General features: G+C 45.1%; 1 protein-coding gene across 1 annotated transcript in view; it reads left to right on the top strand.

Annotated features, from left to right (window-relative positions):
* LOC129694860 (murinoglobulin-2-like) overlaps positions 1-26,667 on the top strand; it is a 138,737-nt gene that overhangs the window by 480 nt on the left and 111,590 nt on the right. The window contains exons 2-6 of the mRNA XM_055631616.1: positions 6,769-6,970; positions 9,578-9,746; positions 23,548-23,600; positions 24,164-24,184; positions 25,161-25,326. Of these exons, the coding sequence (XP_055487591.1) occupies positions 6,769-6,970; positions 9,578-9,746; positions 23,548-23,600; positions 24,164-24,184; positions 25,161-25,326 (611 nt within the window). The remainder of the gene's footprint in view (positions 1-6,768; positions 6,971-9,577; positions 9,747-23,547; positions 23,601-24,163; positions 24,185-25,160; positions 25,327-26,667) is intronic.

The following is a 26,667-nucleotide window of genomic DNA, read 5'->3' as shown; positions in this document are numbered from 1 at the left end:
GGAAAGAAATTCTGGGGGAGAGAGACGGGGAGAGAGAGACTGGGGTAGAGCAACACTGGGGGGTGAAAGACTGGGGGAAAGAGACGGGGGAGAGATCGGAGAGGGAGGTGGGTGAAGGAGGGGTGCGGGGAAGAGAGACGGGGAGAGATACAGGGGAAATAGGGGCGAGAGAGAAAGACAGGACCAAGAAAGATAGGGGGAAAGAGAGATGTGGAAAGAGATGGGAGAGAGAGAGAATGGGGAGAGTGAGAGACTGGGAGAGAGAGAGAGAAAGAGAGAGAGACTGGGGGCAGTGAGAGGCTGGTGGGAAAGAGAGGCTTGGGAGAGAACGGGTAGCAGAGGAGAGAAAGAGAGGCTGGGGAGATAACAAGATCACACAGAGAGCTAGAGAGAGAGCGGGGAGGTAGAGAGAAAGTGAGAATGGGAAGGGAGGGAGAGAGAGAAACTGGGTAGGGAGAGGGATCAGAGAGAGAGAGAGAGATTGGGGAGAGGGAATGAGGAGAGTTCAAGAGGAGGGATGTTCCTTCTCTCTGTTGCTGACACTCCCTCTACCTGCTGCTCTGCTCTATAACACGCGGTGGCAAATTCTGTGGAAGTTCAGTGTCAGTCAGGCTGGGACCATCCAGTTTAAGAAGGAATCTGAACCGGCTTACTGAATAATAAAGGCAGGAACTTAGTATAGAAATTGGGATGTAATGTTAAAATTGCACAAGGCATTGGTGAGGCCAATTCTGGAGTATGGTGTACAATTTTGGTCGCCAAATTATAGGAATGATGTCAACAAAACAGAGAGAGTACAGAGGAGATTTACTAGAATATTGCCTGGGTTTCAGCAACTAAGTTACAGAGAAAGGTTGAACAAGTTAGGTCTTTATTCTTTGGAGCGCAGAAGGTTAAGGGGCACTTGATAGAGGTCTTCAAAATGATGAGAGGGATAGAGTTGACGTGGATAAGCTTTTTCCATTGAGAGTAGGGAAGATTCAAACAAGAGGACATGATTTGAGAATTAAGGGACAGAGGTTTAGGGGTAACATGAGGGGGAACTTCTTTACTCAGAGAGTGGTGGCTGTGTGGAATGAGCTTCCGGTGGAAGTGGTGGAGGCAGGTTTGATTTTATCATTTAAAAATAAATTGGATAGTTATATGGACGGGAAAGGAATGGAGGGTTATGGTCTGAGTGCAGATATATGGGACTAGGGGAGAATAAGTGTTCGGCACGGACTAGAAGTGCCGAGATGGCCTGTTTCCGTGCTGTAATTGTTATCTGTTATATGGTTATTGGACCACTGGCAAATGATGCTGGATAAGTAGTGATGGAAAATAAAGAAATGGTTGATGAACTGAATACATTATTTTGTGCCTGTCTTCACAGTGGAAGACAATGTGAAGCAAGGTGATAGAAACACATGAGTCAGGGACAGAAGTGAGTGCAATCGTTTTACAGAGGAGAAGGTGCTTGGGAAGCTGAACGGTCTGAAGGTGGATAAATCACCTGGACCAGATGGACCACACCTCAAGGTTCTGAAAGAGGTAGCTGTAAACATTGTGGAGGCATTCGTTCAGATTGTTCAAGAATCACTAGAGTCAGGAATGATTCCAGAGGAAAATGGTAAATGTAACTGTACTGCTGTAGAAGGGAGCGAGGCAAAATAAAGGAAATTATAGGCCGATTAGCCTGAAGTCTGTTATTGGAAAGGTTTGACTCCATTATTAAGGATGTGGTTTCAAGGTATTTGGAAGCAGATGATAAAATAGGTCAAAGTCAGAATAGTTTTGTTAAGGAGAGATTTGGCTGTCAAATTTGTTGGAAGTCTTTCAGGAAACAGACAAAGGAAAGTCAGTGGAAGTTGTTTAATTACATTTTCAGAAGGCATTTGATAAGATGCTGCATTGTGAGGCCACTAATCAAGATAGGAGCCCATTGTTTAAGAGGCAAGGTACAAGTATGGATAGAAGATTGGTTGACTGGCAGAAGGCAAAGAGTGGGAATAAACCAGGAAGGCTGGTTTAAATAAAGTCCTATCGTATCGTATTGTATTGTATTGTTTTCCGGTTCACTACTGGTAAGGGCTGAATGGCCTACTCCTGCACCTATTTTCTATGTTTCTATGTAACTTGTGGTGTTCCTCAGGAGTCAGTGTTGGATCTGCTACTTTTCATGTTACAGTATATTATTAATGATCTGGAAGATGGAATTGTTTAAGAAAAAACTGCAGATGCTGGAAAAAGTGTAATTGATGGAAAATGGAATTGATCGCTTTGTGGCCAAATTTGTGATATAACAAAAGTTGATGGAGGGGCAGGTAGTGTTGAGGAAACAGGGAGTCTGCTGAAGGACTTGGACAGGTTGGGAGAGTGGGCAAAGTGGCAAATGGAAGACAACATGGTGATGCACTTTGGTAGTAATAATAAAGAAATAGATTATTTTCTAAATAAGGACTGTATTCAGAAATTGGAGGGGCAAAGGGACTTGGGTGTGTTGGTGCATGTTAATTTGCAAGTTGAGTCAGAAGTAAAGAAGGTAAATGCAATGTTCGCATTCATTTTGAGCGGATGAGAATATCAAAGCAAAGATGTAATACTGGTGACCGCATTTGGAATATTGTGACCAGATATGGGGCCCATGTCTGAGGAGGGATGTGGTGCTGGGGAAGGTCAAGAGGAGGTTTATAAGAATGGTCTCACGGACGATTGGATTGACGTATGAAGAGCGTTTGACGGCACTGTTCTCTGGATCTGAAGGGTGGGATCTAATTTAAACCTACTGAATAATGAAAGGCCTGGATAGGGTGGATGTGGAGAGGATGGGAGTCATGGGAGCGTCTAGGACCAGGGCACAAGCTCAGAATAAAATGACGTACCTTTAAAAAGAGGAGGAAGAATTTCTTCGGACAGAAGGTGGTGAATCTGTGGAATTCAATGCCGCAGAGGTCTATGGAGGCCAATTTGCCACAGAGGTCTATGGAGGATAATTTTAAAGCAGAGATTGATAGGTTCTTGATAGTAAGGGTGTCAGGGGTTATGGAGGGAAAGGGGGAGAATGGGATTGAGAGGGAGAAAGAGAACAGCCATAATCAAATGGTGGAGCAGACAGGATGGGCCAAATGGCCTAATGCTGCTCCCAATTATATGATCTTATGGTAAATGACAGAGGCTTATGGTGGAAGGACAATATTCAGGCTGGAGGTCTGTGACCAGTGGAATTCCGCAAGGATCTGTGCTGTGATCTCAGCTCTTTATGATTTATACAAACAAATTGGATGTAAACTTAGACAGGTTGGTTAGTAAGTTTGCCATCAACATCCACGGGTGAGAGACATGTGGGTCACGTTAAGGAAGGGCAAGGGGTAGAGGCAGGAACGAGTGAGTACTCCAATGTCGGTACACCTCGCAAATAAGTACTCCTGTTTGAGCACGGATGGGGGTGACAGGGTTGCACTTGAACCCGAGGGGGACCAATATCCTAGCGGGGAAATTTGCAAAGGCAGCTGGGGAGACTTTAAACTAGAATGGTTGGGGCGAGGGACTCAAATAGCGAAAGGTAGTAGACAGAATGGGAGGCAGGAAGCAGAAATGGGAAGCACTCGGACACAAGAGGAGAAAGAAAAAAAAGGAAATAAACAAAGAATAAGAGACGGGGGTTTTCTTAAATGTGCATATTTTAATGCTAGGAGCATTGTAAGAAAGGTGGATGAGCTTAGAGTCTGGATAGACACCTGGAAGTATGATGTTGTGGCGATCAGTGAAACGTGGTTGCAGGAGGGCTGTGATTGGAAACTAAATATTCCAGGATTTCGTTGCTTCAGGTGTGATAGAATTGGAGGGGCAAGAGGTGGAGGTGTTGCATTGCTAGTCAGGGAAGATATTACAGCAGTGCTTTGGCAGGATAGATTGGAGGGCTCATCTAGGGAGGCTATTTGGGTGGAATTGAGAAGTGGGAAAGGTGTAGCAACACTTATAGGGGTGTATTATAGACCGCCAAACGGGGAACGAGAATTGGAAGAGCAAATATGTAAGGAGATAGCGGAGATTAGTAGTAAGCACAAGGTAGTGATTGTGGGAGATTTCAACTTTCCACACATAGACTGGGAAACACATTCTGTAAATGGGCTGGATGGGTTGGAGTTTGTAAAATGTGTGCAGGATAGTTTTTTGCAGCAATACATAGAGGTACCTACTAGAGGAGGGGCAGTGCTGGACCTCCTGTTAGGAAATGAGACTGGACAGGTGGCGGAGGTATGCGTTGGGGAGCACTTCGGGTCCAGTGATCACAATACCATTAGTTTCAATATAATTATGGAGAGGGTCAGAACTGGACCTAGGGTTGAGATTTTTGATTGGAGAAAGGCTAACTTTGATGCGATGCGAGATGATTTAAAAGGAGTGAACTGGGACATTTTGTTTTATGGGAAAGATGTAGAAGAGAAATGGAGGACATTTAAAGGGGAAATTTTAAGAGTACAGAATCTTTATGTTCCTGTTCGGTTGAAAGGAAACAGTAAAAATTGGAAAGAGCCCTGGTTTTCAAGGGAAATTGGACATCTTGTTCGGAAAAAGAGGGAGATCTACAATAATTATAGGCAGCATGGAGTAAATGAGGTGCTTGAGGAGTATAAGGAATGTAAAAAGAATCTTAAGAAAGAAATTAGAAAAGCTAAAAGAAGATATGAGGTTGCTTTGGCAAGTAAGGTGAAAGTAAATCCAAAGGGTTTATACAGCTATATTAATAGCAAAAGGATAAGGAGGGATAAAATTGGTCCATTGGAGAGACAGAGTGGACAGCTATCTGCAGAGCCAAAAGAGATGAGGGAGATATTGAACAATTTTTTTTCTTCGGTATTCACCAAGGAGAAGGATATTGAATTATGTGAGGTAAGGGAAACTAGTAGAGTAGCTATGGATACTATGAGGTTCAAAGTAAAAGAAGTACTGACACTTTTGAAAAATATAAAAGTGGATAAGTCTCCAGGTCCTGACAGGATATTCCCTAGGACATTGAGGGAAGTTAGTGTAGAAATAGCCGGGGCTATGACAGAAATATTTCAAATGTCATTAGAAACGGGAATAGTCCCCGAGGATTGGCGTACTGCGCATGTTGTTCCATTGTTTAAAAAGGGTTCTAAGAGTAAACCTAGCAATTATAGACCTGTTAGTTTGACTTCAGTGGTGGGCAAATTAATGGAAAAGATACTTAGAGATAATATATATAAGCATCTAGATAAACAGGGTCTGATTAGGAACAGTCAACATGGATTTGTGCCTGGAACGTCATGTTTGACTAATCTTCTTGAATTTTTTGAAGAGGTTACTAGGGAAATTGACGAGGGTAAAGCAGTGGATGTTGTCTATATGGACTTTAGTAAGGCCTTTGACAAGGTTCCTCATGGAAGGTTGGTTAAGAAGGTTCAACTGTTGGGTATAAATGCAGGAATAGCAAGATGGATTCAACAGTGGCTGAATGGGAGAAGCCAGAGGGTAATGGTGGATGGCTGTTTATCGGGTTGGCGGCAGGTGACTAATGAGGTGCCTCAGGGATCTGTGTTGGGTCCTTTGTTGTTTGTCATGTACATCAATGATCTGGATGAAGGTGTGGTAAATTGGATTAGTAAGTATGCAGATGATACCAAGATAGGGGGTGTTGTGGGTAATGAAGAGGATTTCCAAAGTCTACAGAGTGATTTAGGCCACTTGGAAAAATGGGCTGAAAGATGGCAGATGGAGTTTAATGCTGATAAATGTGAGGTGCTACACCTTGGCAGGACAAATCAAAATAGGACGTACATGGTAAATGGTAGGGAATTGAAGAATACAGTTGAACAGAGGGATCTGGGTATAACCGTGCATAGGTCCTTGAAGGTGGAATCTCATATAGATAGGGTGGTAAAGAAAGCTTTTGGTATGCTAGCCTTTATAAATCAGAGCATTGAGTATAGAAGCTGGGATGTAATGTTAAAATTGTACAAGGCATTGGTGAGACCAAATCTGGAGTATGGTGTACAATTTTGGTCGCCTAATTATAGGAAGGATGTCAACAAAATAGAGAGAGTACAGAGGAGATTTACTAGAATGTTGCCTGGGTTTCAACAACTAAGTTACAGAGATAGGTTGAATAAGTTAGGTCTTTATTCTCTGGAGCGCAGAAGGTTAAGGGGGGACCTGATAGAGGTCTTTAAAATGATGAGAGGGATAGACAGAGTTGATGTGGACAAGCTTTTCCCTTTGAGAATAGGGAAGATTCAAACAAGAGGACATGACTTCAGAATTAAGGGACAGAAGTTTAGGGGTAATATGAGGGGGAACTTCTTTACGCAGAGAGTGGTGGCGGTGTGGAATGAGCTCCCAGTGGAAGTGGTGGAGGCAGGTTCATTGGTATCATTTAAAAATAAATTGGATGGGCATATGGATGAGAAGGGAATGGAGGGTTATGGTATGAGTGCAGGCAGGTGGGACTAAGGGGAAAAAAAATTTGTTCGGCATAGACTTGTAGGGCCGAGATGGCCTGTTTCCGTGCTGTAATTGTTATATGGTTATATGGTTATTGCTGGAGTCATGAACTGGGAGGAATGCTGACAATGTATAGTGGGGTATAGATCAGCCTGTAATCATTTACTTCAAATGGGACTAGATGCAATCTTGGTGGGCCTGGACAAGGTGGGCCGTAGGGCCTGATTCCGTGCTGCACAGCTCGAAGTCTCTATGGGTCTCACAGTTTGGGGTGAGGGGTCTCTAGGGTAGGAGTTTTCATGACGTTTCTCTCCCCCCTCCCAGGCACATGCTGGTCCTGATCCCGTCGGAGATCCAGCTGGGAAGCCCGGAGAAGTTGTGTGTGGTGCAGCCGGCCGGGGCGCAGGGGAGCGAGGGCTCCCTCAGGGTGACTATGTCCTACGGCCAGGTCCATATCACCCTCCTCCAGATGGAATCGCAGGACATCGGAGCCTATCGCTGCGTCCAGTTCACGGCGAGCGAAGGGGTGAGGCATGGGGGGGGGGGTGGAAACTGTGGGTGGAGAGAGGGCTTGTAGGGAGAAGGGAGACAGCGAGTGGGCAGATGGGGCAGGGGATATTGCTGTGGGCATGAGAGTGGTGGGCGGCAGACTGGTCAGGGGGGAGACACTCCAGAAGTGGGAGACCTGAGGAGGGGTCAGCCAGCAGGTGGGGGGGGAAGCGGGAGAGACTGCATGCGTGGGCTCTGTGGGGGGTGGGGGTGTGGGAGACATGAAGGGGGCGAATGGTTGGGGGATGATGCAGAGAGCCCACAGAGAGAGGAGAGACTGGGGATGGGGAGGCAATGGCCTGGGGTGATGGGGTGAGATGGTACAGAGAGATGGGGAGGAGATAGAGAGATAGAAAGACAGATAGATACTTTATTATCATACGTGATATATCACGGTGAATATCTTTGTTTTGCATTCCATGCACAAGGTATGCAAAGGTCGCCAAGTTGTAGACCATTCGACCCTTCGAGCTAGAACCACCATTCACTGTGACCATGGCTGATCATCCACAATCAGTATCCCGTTACTGCCTTCTCCCCATATCCCTTGACTCTGCTATCTTTAAGAGCTCTATCTAACTCTCTCTTGAAAGCATCCAGAGAACGGCCTCCACTGACTTCTGAGGCAGAGAATTCCACAGATTCACAACTCTGGGTGAAAACGTTTTTCTTCATGGCCAACCCCTTATTGTTAAACTGTGGCCCCTGGTTCTGGACTCCCCCTACTCGGGAACATGTTTCCTGCCTCTAGCGTGTCCAATCCCTTAATAATCTTATATGTTTCAATATATCTCTTCTCATCCTTCTAAATTCCAGTGCGTACAAACCCAGTCGCTCCATTATTTCAACATGTGACAGTCCCAAAATCGCGGGAGTTAACCTCGTGACCCTATGTGATACTTCCTCAAATTTGGAGACCTAAACCGCATACAATACTCCAGGTGTGGTCTCACTAGGACCCTGTACAACTGCTGAAGGACCTCTATGCTCCTATACTCAACTCCTCTTGTTATGAAGGCCAACATGCCATTCGCTTTCTTCACTGCCTGCTGTACCTGCATGCTTACTTTTAGTGACGGATGAACAAGGACCCACAGATCTCGTTGTACTTCCCCTTTTCCCAACTTGACACCATTCATCTAATAATCTGCCCATCTGTTCTTACCACCAAAATGGATAACCTCACATTTATCCACATTAAACTGATTTTTAATTTGATTTAATTTATTGTCATTGTCTTCAATGAAGAGACAACAAAATTATTTTGCCCTTACAGTCATACAAAAATAAATAAATAAATAAATAAACCACAGAGCACAGTCTACAACACAAACATCCCCACAGCAGCACCAAAGTTCCCCACTGTCAGGGAAGGAACCTAAGTCCAGTCAACCTCCTAGCCGATGTTTCCAAATGTTCACCCGTGGTCGGGGCCTCCCGAGCACCCAATAGTCGCCGCTGCGGGCTGCCCGATGTTCAGGTCTTCTTGCTGAACCTCTGATCGGCCACCTTTCACCGGAGTCTGTGGCAACTGATGTCCTCAGGCCGCGCTGGCTGGAGATTCGCGCTGGCGACCCCCTGCAAAGAGTCCCAGGACGCCGCGATGTTAAAGTCGGCGCCGCCCGTATTGAGAGCTCCGCACCCACAGCTCTGCGATGTTGGAGCAGCGGCCCAGCACTCCGGAGCTCCATTCGGCAATCCCAGGGAAGGCCTCGCCCGCTCCGTGATGTTTCCAGCGCTTCGCCGCCGCTGTTGAAGCTCTGGTCCGGTCACGGCAGGAAAGGCCGTGCCATTCCAGCTGGTAGGCTGTGAGGTGGGGGGGGGGGGGGGGGGGCGAGGAAGTGACTCGAATAATAGCTGCATCCTCACCAGGAAGCGACTGAGGACGGTTTCCCCCTTACCCGCTTCCCCCCACATAAAATACCAAACAAAATCTAAAAAACAAAAAACACAACAAAATATAAAAAGATGGCCAGACCGTGGGCGGAGCAGCTAGCAACCGCGCCACCGGATGTCCAGACCAATGCATCTGCCATGCATCTGCCCACTCCCCCAACCTGTCCAAGTCACCCTGCAGCCTCATAGCATCCTCCTCACAGTTCACACTGCAACCCAGCTTTGTGTCATCAGCAAATTTGCTAATGTTACTTTTAATCCCTTCATCAACATCATTAATGTATATTGTAAATAGCTGCGGTCCCAGCACCGAGCCTTGCGGTACCCCACTAGTCACTGCCTGCCATTCTGAAAGGTACCCGTTAATCCCTACTCTCTGTTTCCTATCTGCCAACCAATTTTCTATCCATGTCAGTACCCTACTCCCAATACCATGTGCTAACTTTGCCCACTAATCTCCTATGTGGTGGTGGGTCCCACCTCGCTCTCGCAGCACGGGTCCCATTGACGTCTGCGGCAGTCAAGCCGGGCTGACTGGAGGGCTTTTTTCCGCTCAGCGGGAATACTCCTGGCCATACTGCTAACCGGGAACAGGGGAGGGAGGGAGGGAGCAGGGGCGGGATTTGTGTGTCTCCTTGCCACACCGCACACCGCTCTCCTGAATGGTCTCGTGCTGTTCCTCGTGTAGGCAGTGAAGCTGAATCTGGACAATGAATGGAATTCCGTGGCCACAGTCACGGTGATCGGATCTGGGGAACTGGCCGCGATCAAGATCACCAAGAATGTTCTCCTGAAGAAGTACCACTCTCTGACCTTTGTTCAGACCGACAAACCCGTCTACAAACCAGGGCAGACAGGTGGGTGGTGAGGACATACATCCACACACAGCAATGGTCCGCACACTCTGCATTCACCGCACCACCCTCGGTGTTGGTCCGTGCACTCAGCATCCACCACACCCATTGTTGGTCCGTGTACTCAGCAACCACCACACCCATTGTTGGTCCGTGTACTCAACATCCACCACACCCATTGTTGGTCCGTGTACTCAGCATCCACCACACCCATTGTTGGTCCGTGTACTCAGCATCCACCACACCCATTGTCGGTCCGTGAACTTGACATCCACTATTTTACCCTCATTGATAATCTGTGCACTCAACATCTATCACTCCATCCTCATCGTTAGTATGTGCCCTTGCCATCTGCTGCTTCACACTTATAATTAATCTATGCACTCAGCATCCGCCACACCACACTCAACATTAATATGTGTACTCCACATCCACTAAAGTAGCCTCAAATTTAGTCCAGCATAATCAAGGACCAGCCTCATCCTGGTCACTCTCTCCTCCCTTCTCCCATCAGTCAAGAGATACAAAAGTGTGAAACATAGAAAATAGGTGCAGGAGTAGGCCATTCGGCCCTTCAAACCTGCACTGCCATTCAATGTGATCATGGCTGATCATCCCGCAGTATCCTGAACCTGCCTTCTCTCCATACCCCCCCGATACCTTTAGCTACAAGGGCCACATCTAACTCCCTCTTAAATATAGCCAATAAACTGGCCTCAACTACATTCTGTGGCAGAGCATTCCAGAGATTCACCACTCTCTGTGTAAAAAATGTTTTTCTCATCTCAGTCCTAAAAGATTTCCCCCTTATCCTTAAACTGCGACCCCTTGTTCTGGACTTCCCCAACATCGGTAACAACCTTCCTGCATCCAGCCTGTCCAAACCCTTAAGAATTTTGTACGTTTCTATAAGATCCCCCCCTCGATCTCCTAAATTCTGTACAATTGCAGTAGAACCTCCCTGCTCTTATACTCAAATCCTTTTGCTATGAATGCTAACATACCATTTGCTTTCTTCACTACCTGCTGCACCTGCATTCCTACTTTCGATGACTGGTGTACCATGACACCCAGGTCTCGTTGCATCTCCCCTTTTCCTAATCGGCCACCATTCAAATAATAGTCTACTTTCCTGTAAATAGCTGGGGTCCCAGCACTGAGCCTTGCGGAACCCCACTAATCACTGCCTTCCATTCTGAAAAGGACCCATTTACTCCTACTCTTTGCTTCCTGTCTGCCTGCCAGTTCTCTACATTAATACTGAACCCCCAATACCGTGTCCTTTAAGTTTGTATACTAGCCTCTTATGTGGGACCATGTCGAAAGCCTTCTGAAAATCCAGATATAACACATCCACTGGTACTCCCTTATCCACTCTACTAGTTACATCCTTGAAAAATTCTATAAGATTCGTCAGACATGATTTACCTTTCATAAATCCATGCTGACTTTCTCCAATGAATTCACCACTTTCCAAATGCGCTGCTATCCCATCTTTAATAACTAGCAGTTTCCCCACTACCGACGTTAGACTAACTGGTCTGTAATTCCCCGTTTTCTCTCTCCCTCCCTTTTTAAAAAGTGGAGTTACATTAGCTACCCTCCAATCCTCAGAAACTACTCCAGAATCTAAAGAGTTTTGAAAAATTACCACTAATGCATCCACTATTTCTGTGGCTACTTTCTTAAGTAGCACATTTGGAAATTGGTGAAATCATTGGACAAAGTCAGCATGGATTCATGAAAGGTAAACCAGTTCTGACGAATCTTATGGAATTTTTCGAGGATGTAACTAGTAGAGTGGATAAGGGAGAACCAGTGGATGTGTTATATCTGGACTTTCAGCAGGCTTTCTGCTAGGTTCCACATAAGAGATTAGTATACAAACTTAAAGCACACGGTATTAGGGGTTTAGTATTGATGTGGATAGAGAACTGGCTGGCAGACAGGAAGCAAAGAGTAGGAGTAAACGGGTCCTTTTCACAATGGCACGCAGTGACTAGTGGGGTATGGCAAGGCTCAGTGCTGGGACCCCAGCTGTTTACGATATATATTAATGATTTGGACGAGGGAATTGAATGTAACATCTCCAAATTTGCGGATGACACGAAGTTGGGGGGCAGTGTTAGCTGTGTGGAGAATGCTAGGAGGCTGCAAGGTGACTTGGATAGGCTGGGTGAGTGGGCAAATGCACGGCAGATGCAGTATAATGTGGATAAATGTGAGGTTATCCACTTTGGTGGCAAAAACAGGAAAGTAGACTTATATCTGAATGGTGGCCGATTAGGAAAGGGGGAGATGCAAAGAGACCTGGGTGTCATGGTACACCATTCATTAAAAGTAGGCATGCAGGTGCGGCAGGCAGTGAAGAAGGCGAATGGTATGTTAGCATTCATAGCAAAAGGATTTGAGTATAGGAGCAGGGAGGTTCTACTGCAGTTGTACAGGGTCCTGGTGAGACCACACCTGGAGTATTGCGTACAGTTTTAGTCTCCTAATCTGAGGAAGGACATTCTTGCCATAGAGGGAGTACAGAGAAGGTTCACCAGACTGATTCCTGGGATGACAGAACTTTCATATGAAGAAAGACTGGATAGACTCGGTTTGTACTCGCTAGAATTTAGAAGATTCAGGGGGGATCTTATAGAAACTTACAAAATTCTCAAGGGGTTGGACAGGCTAGATGCAGGAAGATTGTTCCCGATGTTGGGGCAGCCCAGAACAAGGGGTCACAGTTTAAGGATAAGGGGGAAATCTTTTAGGACTGAGATGAGGAAAACATTTTTCACACAGAGAGTGGTCAATCTCTGGAATTCTCTGCAACAGAAGGTAGTTGAGGCCAGTTCATTGGCTATATTTAAGAGGGAGTTAGATGTGGCCCTTGTGGCTAAAGGGATCAGGAGGTATGGAGAGAAGGTGAAAAAGTTACTTATCTTAACTACTAAACCAGGTTCGCTTCTTAATAAACAGACACCACACAAACTGTTTTGGTAGACCAGTTCAAAACTTTACTTAACATCGGCCGATGGAAGGGAGGGAGAACTCCAGTCAAGTGACCAACACAGACACTTGACTGTCCTCAGCCACCTTCCCTGAACAACAGAATTACATTGCCTTAAATAGGGTTTTTTCCCCTTAACACCTTCCACAGACATTAATCATGTCAGAGGTACAGGAAAAGGTTTCCACAGAATGCATCACATCAAACCTTTTTTTTTTACATGGTACAAGATATACTAAAAACATTGTCCATTTGTTTTATCTCCAAATAGACCACCCTTGCTCTGTTCGCTGCTTCCTCTGTCATTTGGTCCCTCATAAACATAGGTCATTTGTTTACAAAGATGTGACTGTTTATTTCGCTCTTCCTTTATTGCCTCCTTCCCATAAACATTGGTTTATGGCATCTCCCTGTGAAGATTTAACCAGCTATCTCTATAGCTTCTCCTCTGCCTGTCACTTGGGAGACAATGTTATAGGATTTATTATCTCACACACCCACAACCTAAGGCAAGCCTAACTTGACACTAAATATAAGCTGTAAGCTAGCCCAGAAACCAATTTAATATCTTCTTATATTTTTAACTAAAACTCGGCTTCATCATTCCATCCTTTTATCAAAATTTTGATAACAACTACAGTCCTTCCTGAGTACATACGAAAGACCATAAGCATCTCATCAGACAAATTAATAGTACACTAGTAACACAATCAATTCATAGTGGACAATCGTTTCACAAGTCCCTCCAAACATTTTAAATGGCCACCAACCTCCCCCGGATGTGACACTAAGATACTATCATAGGACAGGAAAAGGTTCATAAAAATTGCTCAGCCTTTATTCGGCTTCATTTGGAATTCCCTGTGTGCTGGTGTAACTGGTTCATGCTTCTCTTGTGTAGCACTGCATTTCCAACATAACAATGCCCTGTCACAAATATACTGTTTCCTTAATATACACCAATGCCATGGTTGTGGCAAAAACAGGTAGATTTAACTGGCCTTTGCAGACCTCTTACTGTCTGTAGTCAGGGTATCTTTGCTGCGCTTGTCATGTTTGACTTCAATCTTGTTTAAAAGGAGGTGTGTACCATCCTTTAAATGTGGGTTAGTCTGCAAGTTTGCCATTCTGAAGAAAGTTCAGTCCATGTGGGCTGGGCCACCCCAGAATAAAGGAAGCATCAATAGCCCATCGTCCTTGTTTCCACAAACTGTTCACAGTCAATCAAATGTATCCAGCGATGATGATCTTTCATCTTTACAGCAGTTCATGTTGTTAGCAACACTTGGTTGTTTTTTTCAATACAGTTTCAATTTCTTCTTGTCCCTGCACCCCCGTCATCGTATAGCTTTTATGGCTCCCAGCAAAGCTCCTCCAACCTGGAATGTAGATCTGGCAAGACATGGGTTAATTGCCGACCATACATAATTAGTTAATTGCACAGGGCCTGTAGGTGGCTTCCCCCCACTCTCCAGGGGCAATAAAAAGTTGTAAATCTTGTTCACCAGCTTAGTTTCACCAGCACTTTTGTCCTCCTTTGATCCTCCATGTTCCTTCTTAACACTTCCCTGTGAATTTATTCTTTAATCCGATTATATCCGAAGAGGCTCTCCCCACCTAAATATTCAATTCTCCAAATATGTTCTCTTCCCCAATCTACTTTATCTTGTCACCTTTTGTCCCTCATTGTGAGTTCCCTCAAACCTCCTTTTTTAAGTCGCAAGACAATTTTTCATCTACCTTCATTTCTCTCACACAGCACGTGCTACAGCAACATCTTTTTTTTTCCTTGAAAACAGTAATCTTGCTTCATTTGCATTTTAAAAGACAACCTCTGTTATCATATCAAAACAATCTTTCCCAAAAGAACTCATTCAGAATCAGTAATCAATAATACATTTTCTTTTCTCTGTAATTTTGACATTTCCAATCTCATTTAACACTTTAATCGGGATGAGTCTTTTTTAAACTTGGTTCAAAAGATTTATAACCAACCGCACCCCATTCATGCCTGTTTCGTAACGGACACACCATAAACTTTGTAGATTTGCATTTTAAAGGACAACTTCTTAAAAAGTGACACACAACTTTGCTCATTGCTTCGAATTTCACATTCCGCATACAAAAAACATTGTTTTTACAAGCAGTACATATACAAAACCATTGTTTTACCAGCAGTATATAATATTTCATCTTCATAGACATCTCTTTGTAATTTACTTTCCCTTTTTCTGACAAGACTTCTGTTTACCAAAATCCTGGTTACCTACCCCTAATTGGACATTGATCCAGATCATGATTAGTCAGACTCCCCTTGACTTTTCAGTCTCCCTATCCTATCCTATCCTCATTTCTCCATTGAATTTTCCTTCACCCCCAATTTTTATAACATAGTTGCTTGTCAGAAAAAGGATTTACCTCCTGGGTAATTTTGTTTTGCAATCCCCATTGACTCTTTCCACCATCCCAGATACCTGTGGGTGGTGTACACAGTGAATTGCTGTCAGATATTAAAATGTGCACATTTTTCCTTATTAATAGTGGTTGGTAGAGCTTCACTCCACCTACTAAATAAATCTAAAATTACTACGCAATATTTATAACACTGGGCCCTTGGCATTATCTCCTTAAACTGCTTTCCCATCCTTTACCAGCCTCAACTCAAGCACAAACAAAAGCCCCTGGATAGCTTTGTGATTAATAACATATGTATATATCATTTTCCTCAATGCCAGAGAGCTAAAGACACATAATTCTCCGGATATGCTCCTACAAGCTCACCTTGCCCACAGAACTAAATCTGCATTTTCTCCTGATTTTAAATTTTTTTTTTTTTTTTTTTTAAAACACAAAATCATTCAATATCCCTTCCTTCTCATCTTTTTTACTTATTTTGCTTATATGTAATACTTCTCAGTTAGTCCCTTCAAACATGTTGTCATATTCCCAATACATATCGTGTAAACATCTCCCAACCACTTGTTCTTGAATATAGTACTGGTATCACCAAAATCAATCCTCTATTTAATAGTTTAACAAATACAACGTGTTGCTAAAGTAGGAGCAATTCCAATCCAAGTCATTCTCATCATTCTTAATCTGTTACCTTCGACATAGAGATAACCAAATTTGTTCATCTTGGACCTTGCCTACAACTGAGACTCACTACCGAGAGACGTCATCCATCCAGACTTACTTTTACCAGAACCCCAGGACAGACTGAGTAGTCTCTCACAAGGTTGAACAACCTACCTACTGCAGGAATTGCCAGGCAGAGTGTTCTACAGACTCACCCTCAATGACATTTTGAAGGCTTTTTGTTGCCAAAGGCATTAAAAAGGAATCAAATATATTCAAATAACAATGGAAAAATGTATTTAAATAGTTTAAACATAACAGATAGTTTAAAACATGAACAGTAAAACAACTCAAGCATGTAACTTTTTACACAGGTCGGCAACCCCATGCAAATGAATAAAGTTGCCATTCCTAATATGCAGTGCCACCACATTTCCTTTGTTATCCTATCATTCCCTCCTTACCAGCATGGGTAAGACGGGTAAAAATGTATCGTTATACACCAACTTGTCCAAGCGGGGTGTGCTGAATCAATGGCACAGCCCACTTGTTTCCATAGTTATTATTATATACAAGAGGCGTCCCTCTATAATGTACATACCTCCCTCATGTTTGGCAGGACCGTTCTATTTGCTAGTATCTGTTTACCAGATGTCACCACGCATTTGGATGTACAGGCTGCTTGCTTGGATACACTATCAGCGACTCATTGCCTTTTGCTATAGGGTCCCCAGCACCAGTGTGTGCAGTACATTTAATAATGATCAGCTGTTCTGGTAGCATCAATGCCTTAAACAAATTACACACAGAAAGGCATTCCCGTGCTCCCAATCCTGGAGAGCTTTGTAAGGTCAGAACTTCAAGTTATAGGGATGTTACTGATGGAACTGTCCCAGGTAAAGATGCCATTGCTACTGGTAGACATCTCTCAAGATTATCTAACTCCTCCTCATTTTCATTACCAAATAGGGTCGTCGTGCCAGACATGAAGTCTCCTCCAGAGGATTTACCAGTACTGGGTTTATTTTTTACGAACCATCACCTGTTTTTTCTCACCTCCTGTCTGTCTTTTAATTCTATTCTCTTGTTCCTCTGCCCACTGGCATTCTAGTTGCAATAATTTCCATCCTTTCCTAGTGCTATCCTTGTTTCTTAACTATCTGGCAATTTACCAAACTGTGAGATTTAAAAAAAAAAATCAAATCTGCAATTTATCCCATCAGATAAAGCATAACAATAAGTTTAATTTGACACCTAATTCACTTTCATATCTCAAGTAATAAAAAAATTATGGCCATTTTCATACTCGGAAATTAGCATCTTGTTCCCTATTGATTTTCTATGGACATAACAAAAAAACTGTGATCATGGACCGTCAAAAGCCCATAACCTTCTTAAAAATTAAGAGAACTGAATGAAATTTTCAGTTATCATAGATTGAACCATTCTGACACAAATATAAAATAATCTTACTTGGATGACCTGAAATTAAAACATATAATTAGTTAGTTACCCAATTGTAGCTAATTTCAAACTTCAATTCCTAGATCTAAACATATATCTATTTCTTGATAAATGATTAACATTTTTAAATAGCCCAAGTGTCCAAATTATATTCACAAATAATTCACAATAAAACATGATTTTTAAATCTCATTTACATCAATTTATAGGCCAAATGGAAGGAATTTAGTGTTTAATTGCTGTAAATTAAAGTCTATTTTAAATCGGCTTTCTAGTGGGTTCCTGTCTTCCTTTCCCATATCAACACCTCTGCTTATTTAATTGTCTCGACATTCCATGTGCCCCCTACAGGCCAGGCTTCATCCCCCAACCATTTGGTCAACTTGTAACTTAACATTCTAAATTTCTTATTATACATAGGATTCAAATAACACATATATAGGACTGGTTTCCATAACATTCCCCATAGATAGATAGAAAGAGAGAGAGAGAAAACACACTTCTTAATTCCGAATCGTTCCAAATATATCAACCAGGCTGACCCACTAAATGAGACCCCAGTTTCTCAATTTGACTGACCTTTTTTAACTCTTTAATATACGACCCAAGTGTCTCAACGAAGCAGACCCGCTAACCGAGACCCCAGTTTCTTTCAACTTGGCAGACTTCTTAATACTGTAATATACAACGTCACTTATTTCTCAACCCGACAATTCTTCGGATGTCTCAATAAGCCAAACACACACCTCAACCCCCGTATCTCAACCCGACAAATCACGGATATCTCAACAAGGCTGATGAGCCCTTAGTAGAGAGAGAGAAAAAGAGAAAACAAAGAGAGATAGACAGAGAGAGGAAACACTCACGTCCTTCTTAACAATATACATAAGACCTTTCTTAAAAATACATACACAATTCCGTCTTAAAAATACATACACAATCCCTTCTTTAAAAAAAAACCATATAAAGCCCAACTGGTGTTACCTTTGTCTGTTGCTAAGAACCTCGGCAGGGAACCAATTCAATTTCTGATGAAGGATCACAGATGTGACCGGGAGGTTCTAGGGAGTCGGTCTTACAAGGGGACCGATAGAGCTCAGTTATCTCCCTTCCAATCCCGGCAACCTCCACAACCTCTTGCACAGTCAGCTGTTGATGTGGTCCCAGCGAGGCCTGCATAACTACGCCAATGAAAAAGTTACTTATCTTAACTACTAAACCAGGTTCGCTTCTTAATAAACAGACACCACACAAACTGTTTTGGTAGACCAGTTCAAAACTTTACTTAACATCGGCCGATGGAAGGGAGGGAGAACTCCAGTCAAGTGACCAACACAGACACTTGACTGTCCTCAGCCACCTTCCCTGAACAACAGAATTACATTGCCTTAAATAGGGTTTTTTCCCCTTAACACCTTCCACAGACATTAATCATGTCAGAGGTACAGGAAAAGGTTTCCACAGAATGCATCACATCAAACCTTTTTTTTTTACATGGTACAAGATATACTAAAAACATTGTCCATTTGTTTTATCTCCAAATAGACCACCCTTGCTCTGTTCGCTGCTTCCTCTGTCATTTGGTCCCTCATAAACATAGGTCATTTGTTTACAAAGATGTGACTGTTTATTTCGCTCTTCCTTTATTGCCTCCTCCCCATAAACATTGGTTTATGGCATCTCCCTGTGAAGATTTAACCAGCTATCTCTATAGCTTCTCCTCTGCCTGTCACTTGGGAGACAATGTTATAGGATTTATTATCTCACACACCCACAACCTAAGGCAAGCCTAACTTGACACTAAATATAAGCTGTAAGCTAGCCCAGAAACCAATTTAATATCTTCTTATATTTTTAACTAAAACTCGGCTTCATCAAAGGCAGGTACAGGATACTGAGTTGGATGATCAGCCATGATCATATTGAATGGTGGTGCAGGCTCGAAGGGCCGAATGACCTACTCCTGCACCTATTTTCTATGTTTCTACTCTGGGATGCAGTCCATCTGGCCCTGGAGATTTATCGGCCTTTAATCCATTCAATTTACCTAGCACCACTTCCCGGCTAACCTGGATTTCACTCAGTTCCTCCATCTCATTTGACCCCCGGTCCCCTGCTATTTCCGGCAGATTATTTATGTCTTCCTTAGTGAAGACAGAAACAAAGTAGTTATTCAATTGGTCTGCCATTTCCTTGTTCCCCATGATCAATTCACCTGTTTCTGACTGCAAGGGACCTACATTTGTTTTAACTAATCTTTTTCTCGTGACATATCTATAAGAACTTTTGCAATCAGTTTTTATGTTCCCCGCCAGTTTTCTTTCATAATCTATTTTCCCTTTCCTAATTAATCCCTTTGTCCTCCTCTGCTGGACTCTGAATTTCTTCCAGTCTTCTGGTAGGCTGCTTTTTCTGGCTAATTTGTATGCTTCATCTTCTGTTTTTATATTATCCCTGATCTCCCTTGTTATCCACGGATACACTACCTTCCCTGATTTATTCTTTAGCCAAACTGGGATGAACAATTATTGTAGTTCATCCATGCAGTCTTTAAATGCCTTCCATTGCATATCCACCGTCAACCCTTTAAGAATCAATTGCCAGTCTATCTTGGCCAATTCACGTCTCATAACCTCAAAGTTACCTTTCTTTAAGTACGGAACCCTTGTTTCTGAATTAATTATGTCACTCTCCATCCTAATGACGAACGCAACTATACTATGGTCACTCTTGCCCAAGGGGCCACGCACAACAAGACCTCTAACTAACCCTTCCTCATTACTCAATACCTAGTCTAGAATAGCCTGCTCTCTCGTTGGTTCCTCTACATGTTGGTTTAGAAAATTATCCTGCATACATTCCAAGAAATCCTCTTCCTCAGCAGTCCTGCCAATTTGATTCACCCAATCTATATGTAGATTGAAGTCATCCATTATAACTGTTTTTCCTTTGTTGCATGTATTTCTAATTTCCTGTTTGATGCCATCCCCAACTCTACTACTACTGTTAGGTGGCCTGTACACAACTACCACTAGCATTTTCTGCCCCTTAATGTTTCGCAGCTCTACCCATATCGATTCCACGTCCTCCAAGCTAATGTCCTTTCAATTGCGTTAATCTCCTCTCTAACTAGCAACGCTACCCCACCTCCTTTTCCTTTCTGTCTATCCTTCCTGAATATTGAATATCCCTAGATGTTCAGCTTCCAGCTTTGGTCACCCTGGAGCCATGTCTCCGTGATCCCAACTATATCATAGTCATTAACTAGACTAAGTGGGACCAATTGGTTTCCAGCATCACACGGGAGAGCTGGTCACCAATGCAATATTCCACCTCTCCACCAATTCCAATATTGCTCGCCAATGGGGGAGGGGGCTTTCTGTTGCGCTAGCATGGGTGTTGTGGGCCGAAGGTACTGGTTTCCAGACGGCTAGTATAGACATTGTGGGCCGAATGCATTATTGGGCTGGCAGCCAACTGTTGCAACGATTTTAAAAGCCAAGCCAATGCAAACAATTGGCTGCAGCCACCTGACAACCAAAATTCATTTTGTGAACTCAAACCTTTTAAAAAAGGCAAGGCAAACAATTGGGCAGCAGCCACCCGACAACCAAAACTCATTTTGTGAACACATTTTTTTAAAGGCGAGGCAAACAATTGCGCAGCACCCACACTACAACCAAAACTCATTTTGTGAACACAAACTTTTTAAAAAGGCGAGGCAAACAATTGGGCAGCAGCCACCTGACAACCAAAATTCATTTTGTGAACACAAACTTTTTTAAAAGGCGAGGCAAACAATTGGGCAGCAGCCACCTTACAGCCGCATCGAGGGGACAAACATGGAGTAGACGCGTGTTTTTCGCAGCTCAGCGACCCATGACTCTCGTTCCCTGGGTCTGGCAGAGACTGAGTGAGGGACTACACTTCTGGGTTTTATATATATCTCCAGCGGGGGCAGCAGAGAGAATGGGGATTTTTTTTTAAACATTAATATATCTCTGATTTTTCATCGATGGGAAAAATCCTCCCGTCACGGAAGGCGGAGGGGGGCTCTGAGTGAGGTGGCCAAAAATAACGGCCGTAGGTGGCGCCGTTCTCTCGGAAATCGCAGCACAATTGTGGGCCAAAAGTGGTCATGATCAGACTTTTAGTAATATAAAGATAGCTATCTGCACATTCACTATCCACCTTATTATGAATGCTCCTTGCATTGAGACACAAAGCCTTCAGGCTTGTTTTTACAACACTCTTACCCCTTAAACAATTATGTTGAAAAGTGGCCCTTTTTGATTTTGACACCCCACCCCCCTTATTCAGTTTAAAACCACCCGTGTAGCAGTGGCAAACCTGCCTGCCAGAATGCTGGTCCCCCACCTGAGTATAGAAGTTGGGATGTAATGTTAAAATTGTACAAGGCATTGGTGAGGCCAATTCTGGAGTATGGTGTACAATTTTGGTCGCGTAATTATAGGAAGGATGTCAACAAAATAGAGATAGTACAGAGGAGATTTACTAGAATGTTGCCTGGGTTTCAGCAACTAAGTTACAGAGAAAGGTTGAACAAGCTAGGGCTTTATTCTTTGGAGCGCAGAAGGTTAAGGGGGGACTTGATAGAGGTTTTTAAAATGATGAGAGGGATAGACAGAGTTGACGTGGAAAAGCTTTTCCCACTGAGAGTAGGGAAGATTCAAACAAGGGGACTTGACTTGAGAATTAAGGGACTGAAGTTTAGGGGTAACATGAGGGGGAACTTCTTTACTCAGAGAGTGGTACCTGTGTGGAATGAGCTTCCAGTGAAGGTGGTGGAGGCAGGTTCGTTTTTATCATTTAAAAATAAATTAGACAGTTATATGGATGGGAAGGGAATGGAGGGTTATGGTCTGAGTGCAGGTATATGGGACTAGGGGAGATTATGTGTTCGGCATGGACTAGAAGGCTCGAGATGGCCTGTTTCCGTGCTGTAATTGTTATATGGTTATAAGATGCAATCCGTCCCTTTTGTACAGTTCCCCCTCACTCCAAAACAGATCCCAGTGATCTAAGAATCTAAATCCCTGCCCCCATGCACCAGTTCCTCAGCCACACATTCAGGTCCCGTATCTCCCTGTCCTGCTCTCGCCCGCACGAGGAATGGATGCAAACCGGAGATAACAACACTGGAGGTCCTGCTTTTCAGCATTTTTACGAGCTCTCTAAAGACACGCTGCAGAATATTTATCCCTTTCTTTCCGACATCGTTTGTGTCAATATGCACTACCACTTCCGGCTGTTCACCTTCTCCCTTGAGGATTTTCTGCACTCTGTCCGTGACATCCTGGGTCCTGGCACCAGGAAGGCAGCACACCATCCTCGAATCCCGCCTGTTGCCGCATAAACATCTGTCCGTACTTCTCACAATGGAGTCTCCCATTACAATGGCGTTGCCTGACGTTGGCCTCTTTGGTTTTGGCTCAACAGCCCTTTTTGCTTCGCAAGCCAGTCCGTCGCTCAGTGCAATAATGCCTTCTGTCCCGACAGCTTCTAACACACACCTCCTGATTCAGAGATGGAAACCATCCTATCATCAAATAAAGAACAGTCCTGACCTCTTATATACTTCATTGGAGACCCTTAGACTACCTTTAATCGGACTTTGTTAGTCTTTATCTTGCACTAAACGTCATTCCCTTTATCCTGTATCTGTCCGATGCGGGCGGCTTGATTGCAATCGTATAGTCTCTCCATTGATTGTGTTAGCAAGCGGAAAAATAGCTTTTCACTATTCCTCGGTACATGTGACAATAAACTGAACCAAACTAAACCAAACTAAGCGAAGCTAACCTAAACTAACTGAACTAAATTAAAATAAACACAATTCTTCTCATCATTAGTCTGCACTCATCCTAATTGTTAGTCCATGCCTCAACATTCGACACACCATCTTAAAGTTGAGTCCATGATTCACCATCCAACACTTCACCTTCATCAGTTAATGTAGACACAAAATGCTGGAGTAACTCAGCGGAACAGGCAGCATTTCTGGATCGAAGGAATGGGTGTCGTTTTATTTGAGTCCCTTCTTCAGACCTCTGAGACCCTTCAGAAGAACTGACAGTGGAGATGTACAGGGCAAGATATTGTGGCCAAAGGGCCTGTTCTGTGCTGTACTGCCCCATGTTAACCTCCCCTTGCCCCCAGGCTACTGGAGGTGAAGGTTCACCCTGCCCTCACCCCCTGGGGGCGTTGTCACGGGATCTGACTGTGCCTCTCATCCCCCAGTGCGGTTCCGGGTGGTGTCATTGGACCAGGACTTCCAGCCGACGCTGGAGAAGGTGAGGTGACCCCTCCCCATCCCAGCCCCAGATTCCCCCAAACTCCCTCGCCAACGACCCTCCATCCACAGGTCCCCTCCCCCGAAGCCAAGGACATTCCAGATACCCCCCGCCCCCCTCTGCAGGACCCTTTCCCACTCCACACCACACTCGCCCAGACTCTCCTCCATAATCCCCTGTCCTGGACCCTCCCTCAGTGGACCCTCCTGCCCCCCTGCCCCCCTGACCCTAACCCCACAGATACCCTCCCCACCCAGATCAAATCCCTAGACCTTCCTGCCCCTCCCTGGAACATTCACCCTATCTCAGCCCCCTCTGCTTGCCCCTACCCCCACAATATTCCCATCTCCTCCTTCACCTCCTCGGTCTCCCCCTCCCTTCACCTCCTTTCCTCTCCCGCTCGACTTCCCCCCCCCCCCCCCCCCTCCCTCCCTCCAGCCACTCCCAGTCCCCCCTCACCACCCCCACCCTGACCTGCCCCCTCCCCGTGCATGCAGGAGACTGTTCTAAGGGCTCCAAGCTGTGCTGTGCCCCCACTGACTGCCTTCTCTTTCTCTCCCCAGTACCCGCTGATAACCCTCTATGTGAGTGTCTGTGATGGACTGCGGGGGAGAGCAGCGCACGATCGCCCCAGCTCCGAGCCCCGGTCCACGGTCCATGAGCCCGCCGGTCCCACGGAGGAGACGGGTCCTGGGGGCGGAGGCAGAGGCAGAGGCGGGTCCCACAGGGAGAGGCGGGTCGCACGGCAGAGCTAAATCCCCGGGCGGAGACCGTGCTCCACTGCTGGGTTCCTCCACTGCACCGATGCAGCTGGGGATGATGCATAGGGGTGGGGGGTGGGCAGTGGCCCAGCCTGGCATGTTGGCCCCTATGCCGAATCAGGCAGCGCTGCAGGAGGGGCGGTACGCAGGGAGTGCGGTACTGAAGGAGCGCCGTGCTGTGGGAGGGGCGGTAAGGTAGTGCCGCGCTGTGGGAGGGGCGATAAGGGAGCGCCGTGCTGTGGGAGGGGCGATAACGGAGCGCCGTGCTGTGGGAGGGGCGGTAAGGGGGCGCAGCGCTGTGGGAGGGGCGGTGAAGGAGCGCCGTGCTGTGGGAGGGGCGGTGAGGGAGCGCCGTGCTGTGGGAGGGGCGGTGAAGGAGTGCCGTGCTGTGGGAGGGGCGGTAAGGTAGCACAGCGCTGTGGGAGGGGCGGTGAAGGAGCGCCGTGCTGTGGGAGGGGCGGTAAGGTAGCGCAGCGCTGTGGGAGGGGCGGTGAGGGATAGTTACAAGTGGGAGTAAGATTAAGAGAGAGCGAGAGACGCAGAAGGGTGCATTGAAAGAGAGAATATGAGAAATAGAAGCAGAGAGAGTAAGAAATAGACAGGAGGCGAGGGAGCGGGAGTGAGCGAAGGGGTGGGAGGGAGAAGCGGAGGAGAGCGATGGACGAGAGGGAGAAGCGGAGGAGAGAGCGATGGATGAGAGGGAGAATAGGCAGTGATGCGCGAGAGCGATGGGGTGGATAGTGAGTGACGAGGGAGAGACAGAGAGGGAGTGAACTGCTGGAGATGTTGTGATCCTCAGGACCTTGCGCAGTATCGGATTGGCCAGTGGCTGGACCAGGCAGGCAGGCATGGGATCGTGGATCTCAGCTTCGACCTGAGTCCCGACACCCCGATGGGCTCGTACATGATCCAAGTGCAGAAGTCCAGCGAGAAAGTGACCCACAGCTTCACCGTGGAGGAATACGGTGAGCAATCCCTGCCACGGGATCCGGACATCTCCCCATTCACACCCCCTCCGCACATCCCTGCATTCTGCCGGTGCAGGGAAGCAGCCGAGGGATCAATGGCAGGACGTTTGGAATGGACCAGACTATTACTGTTCATCACCAGGGGACCGGGCATATGCTCCTCTCCCCCCGCTCCCTGTACCCTCCCTGACAACTCCCACCTCTCCCCTCTAACTTTTCAACTTCTACGCTCAATGCCCTGACTGATGATGACCAAAGACCTTCATAAGTTCATGTGCAGTTTTGGTCTCCTAATTTGAGGAAGGATATTCTTGCTATTGATGGAGTGCACCGTCGGTTCACCAGGTTAATTCCCAGGACGGTGGGACTATCATATGATGAAAGAATTGAATGACTTGGCTTGTATTCACTGGAATTTAGAAGGATGCGAGGGGATCTGATAGAAACATATAAAATTATTAACGGATTGGACAAGCTAGATGCAGGAAACATGTTCCCGATGTTGAGGGAGTCCAGAACCAGGGGCCACAGTTTAAGAATAAGGGGTAGGTTATTTAGAATGGATATGAGGAAAAGCTTTTTCACCCAGAGAGTTGCGAATGTGTAGAATTCTCTGTCTCAGAAGGTAGTTGAGCCAAATTCACTGGATGCGTTCAAAAGAGAGTAAAATAGAGCTAATGGGGTACTACTGATTGTGGATGATCAGCCATGATCATATTGAATGGTGGTGCTGGCTCGAAGGGCCGAATGGCCTACTCCACCTATTTTCCATGTATCTGTGATAGGAACAGAATTAGGCCATTTCGCCCATCAAGTCTACTCTATGCTTCAATCATGGCTTATCTATCTTCCCCCATTCTCCTGCCTTCTCTGGATACCCATACTAATGAACAATCTATCTATCACTGCCTTGAAAATATCCAGTCTTGGCCTCCACAGCCTTCTGTGGCAAATAATTCCACAAATTCTCCATCCTCTGAGGTGAGAACAGTCTTGACAGCAGTCAGTGTTACAGTTTAAGAGGTGCTGAAGGTACTATCATGATGGAAGGTAAACAAATCTCCAGGGCCTGATCAGATATATCCGAGGACATTGCGGGAAACTAGAGAGGAAATTGTGGGAGCCCTAGTTGAAAATTACGAATCGTCTTTAAATACAGGAGAGGTGCCGGAAGACCCTTCTTCAGACTAGTTAAGGATAAGGAAAACAAGAGATATAGATGGTGATGTAGAGAGATAAAGAACACTGAATGAAAGATATGCAAAAAAGTAACGATGATAAAGGAAACGGGCCATTGTTAGCTGTTTGTTGGGTGAAAACAAGAAGCTGGTGCGACTT

The sequence above is a fragment of the Leucoraja erinacea genome, unplaced genomic scaffold (assembly GCF_028641065.1).
Source record: "Leucoraja erinacea ecotype New England unplaced genomic scaffold, Leri_hhj_1 Leri_82S, whole genome shotgun sequence".
NCBI classification, from domain to species: domain Eukaryota; kingdom Metazoa; phylum Chordata; class Chondrichthyes; order Rajiformes; family Rajidae; genus Leucoraja; species Leucoraja erinaceus.
This window is presented reverse-complemented; position numbering and strand designations above follow the sequence as displayed.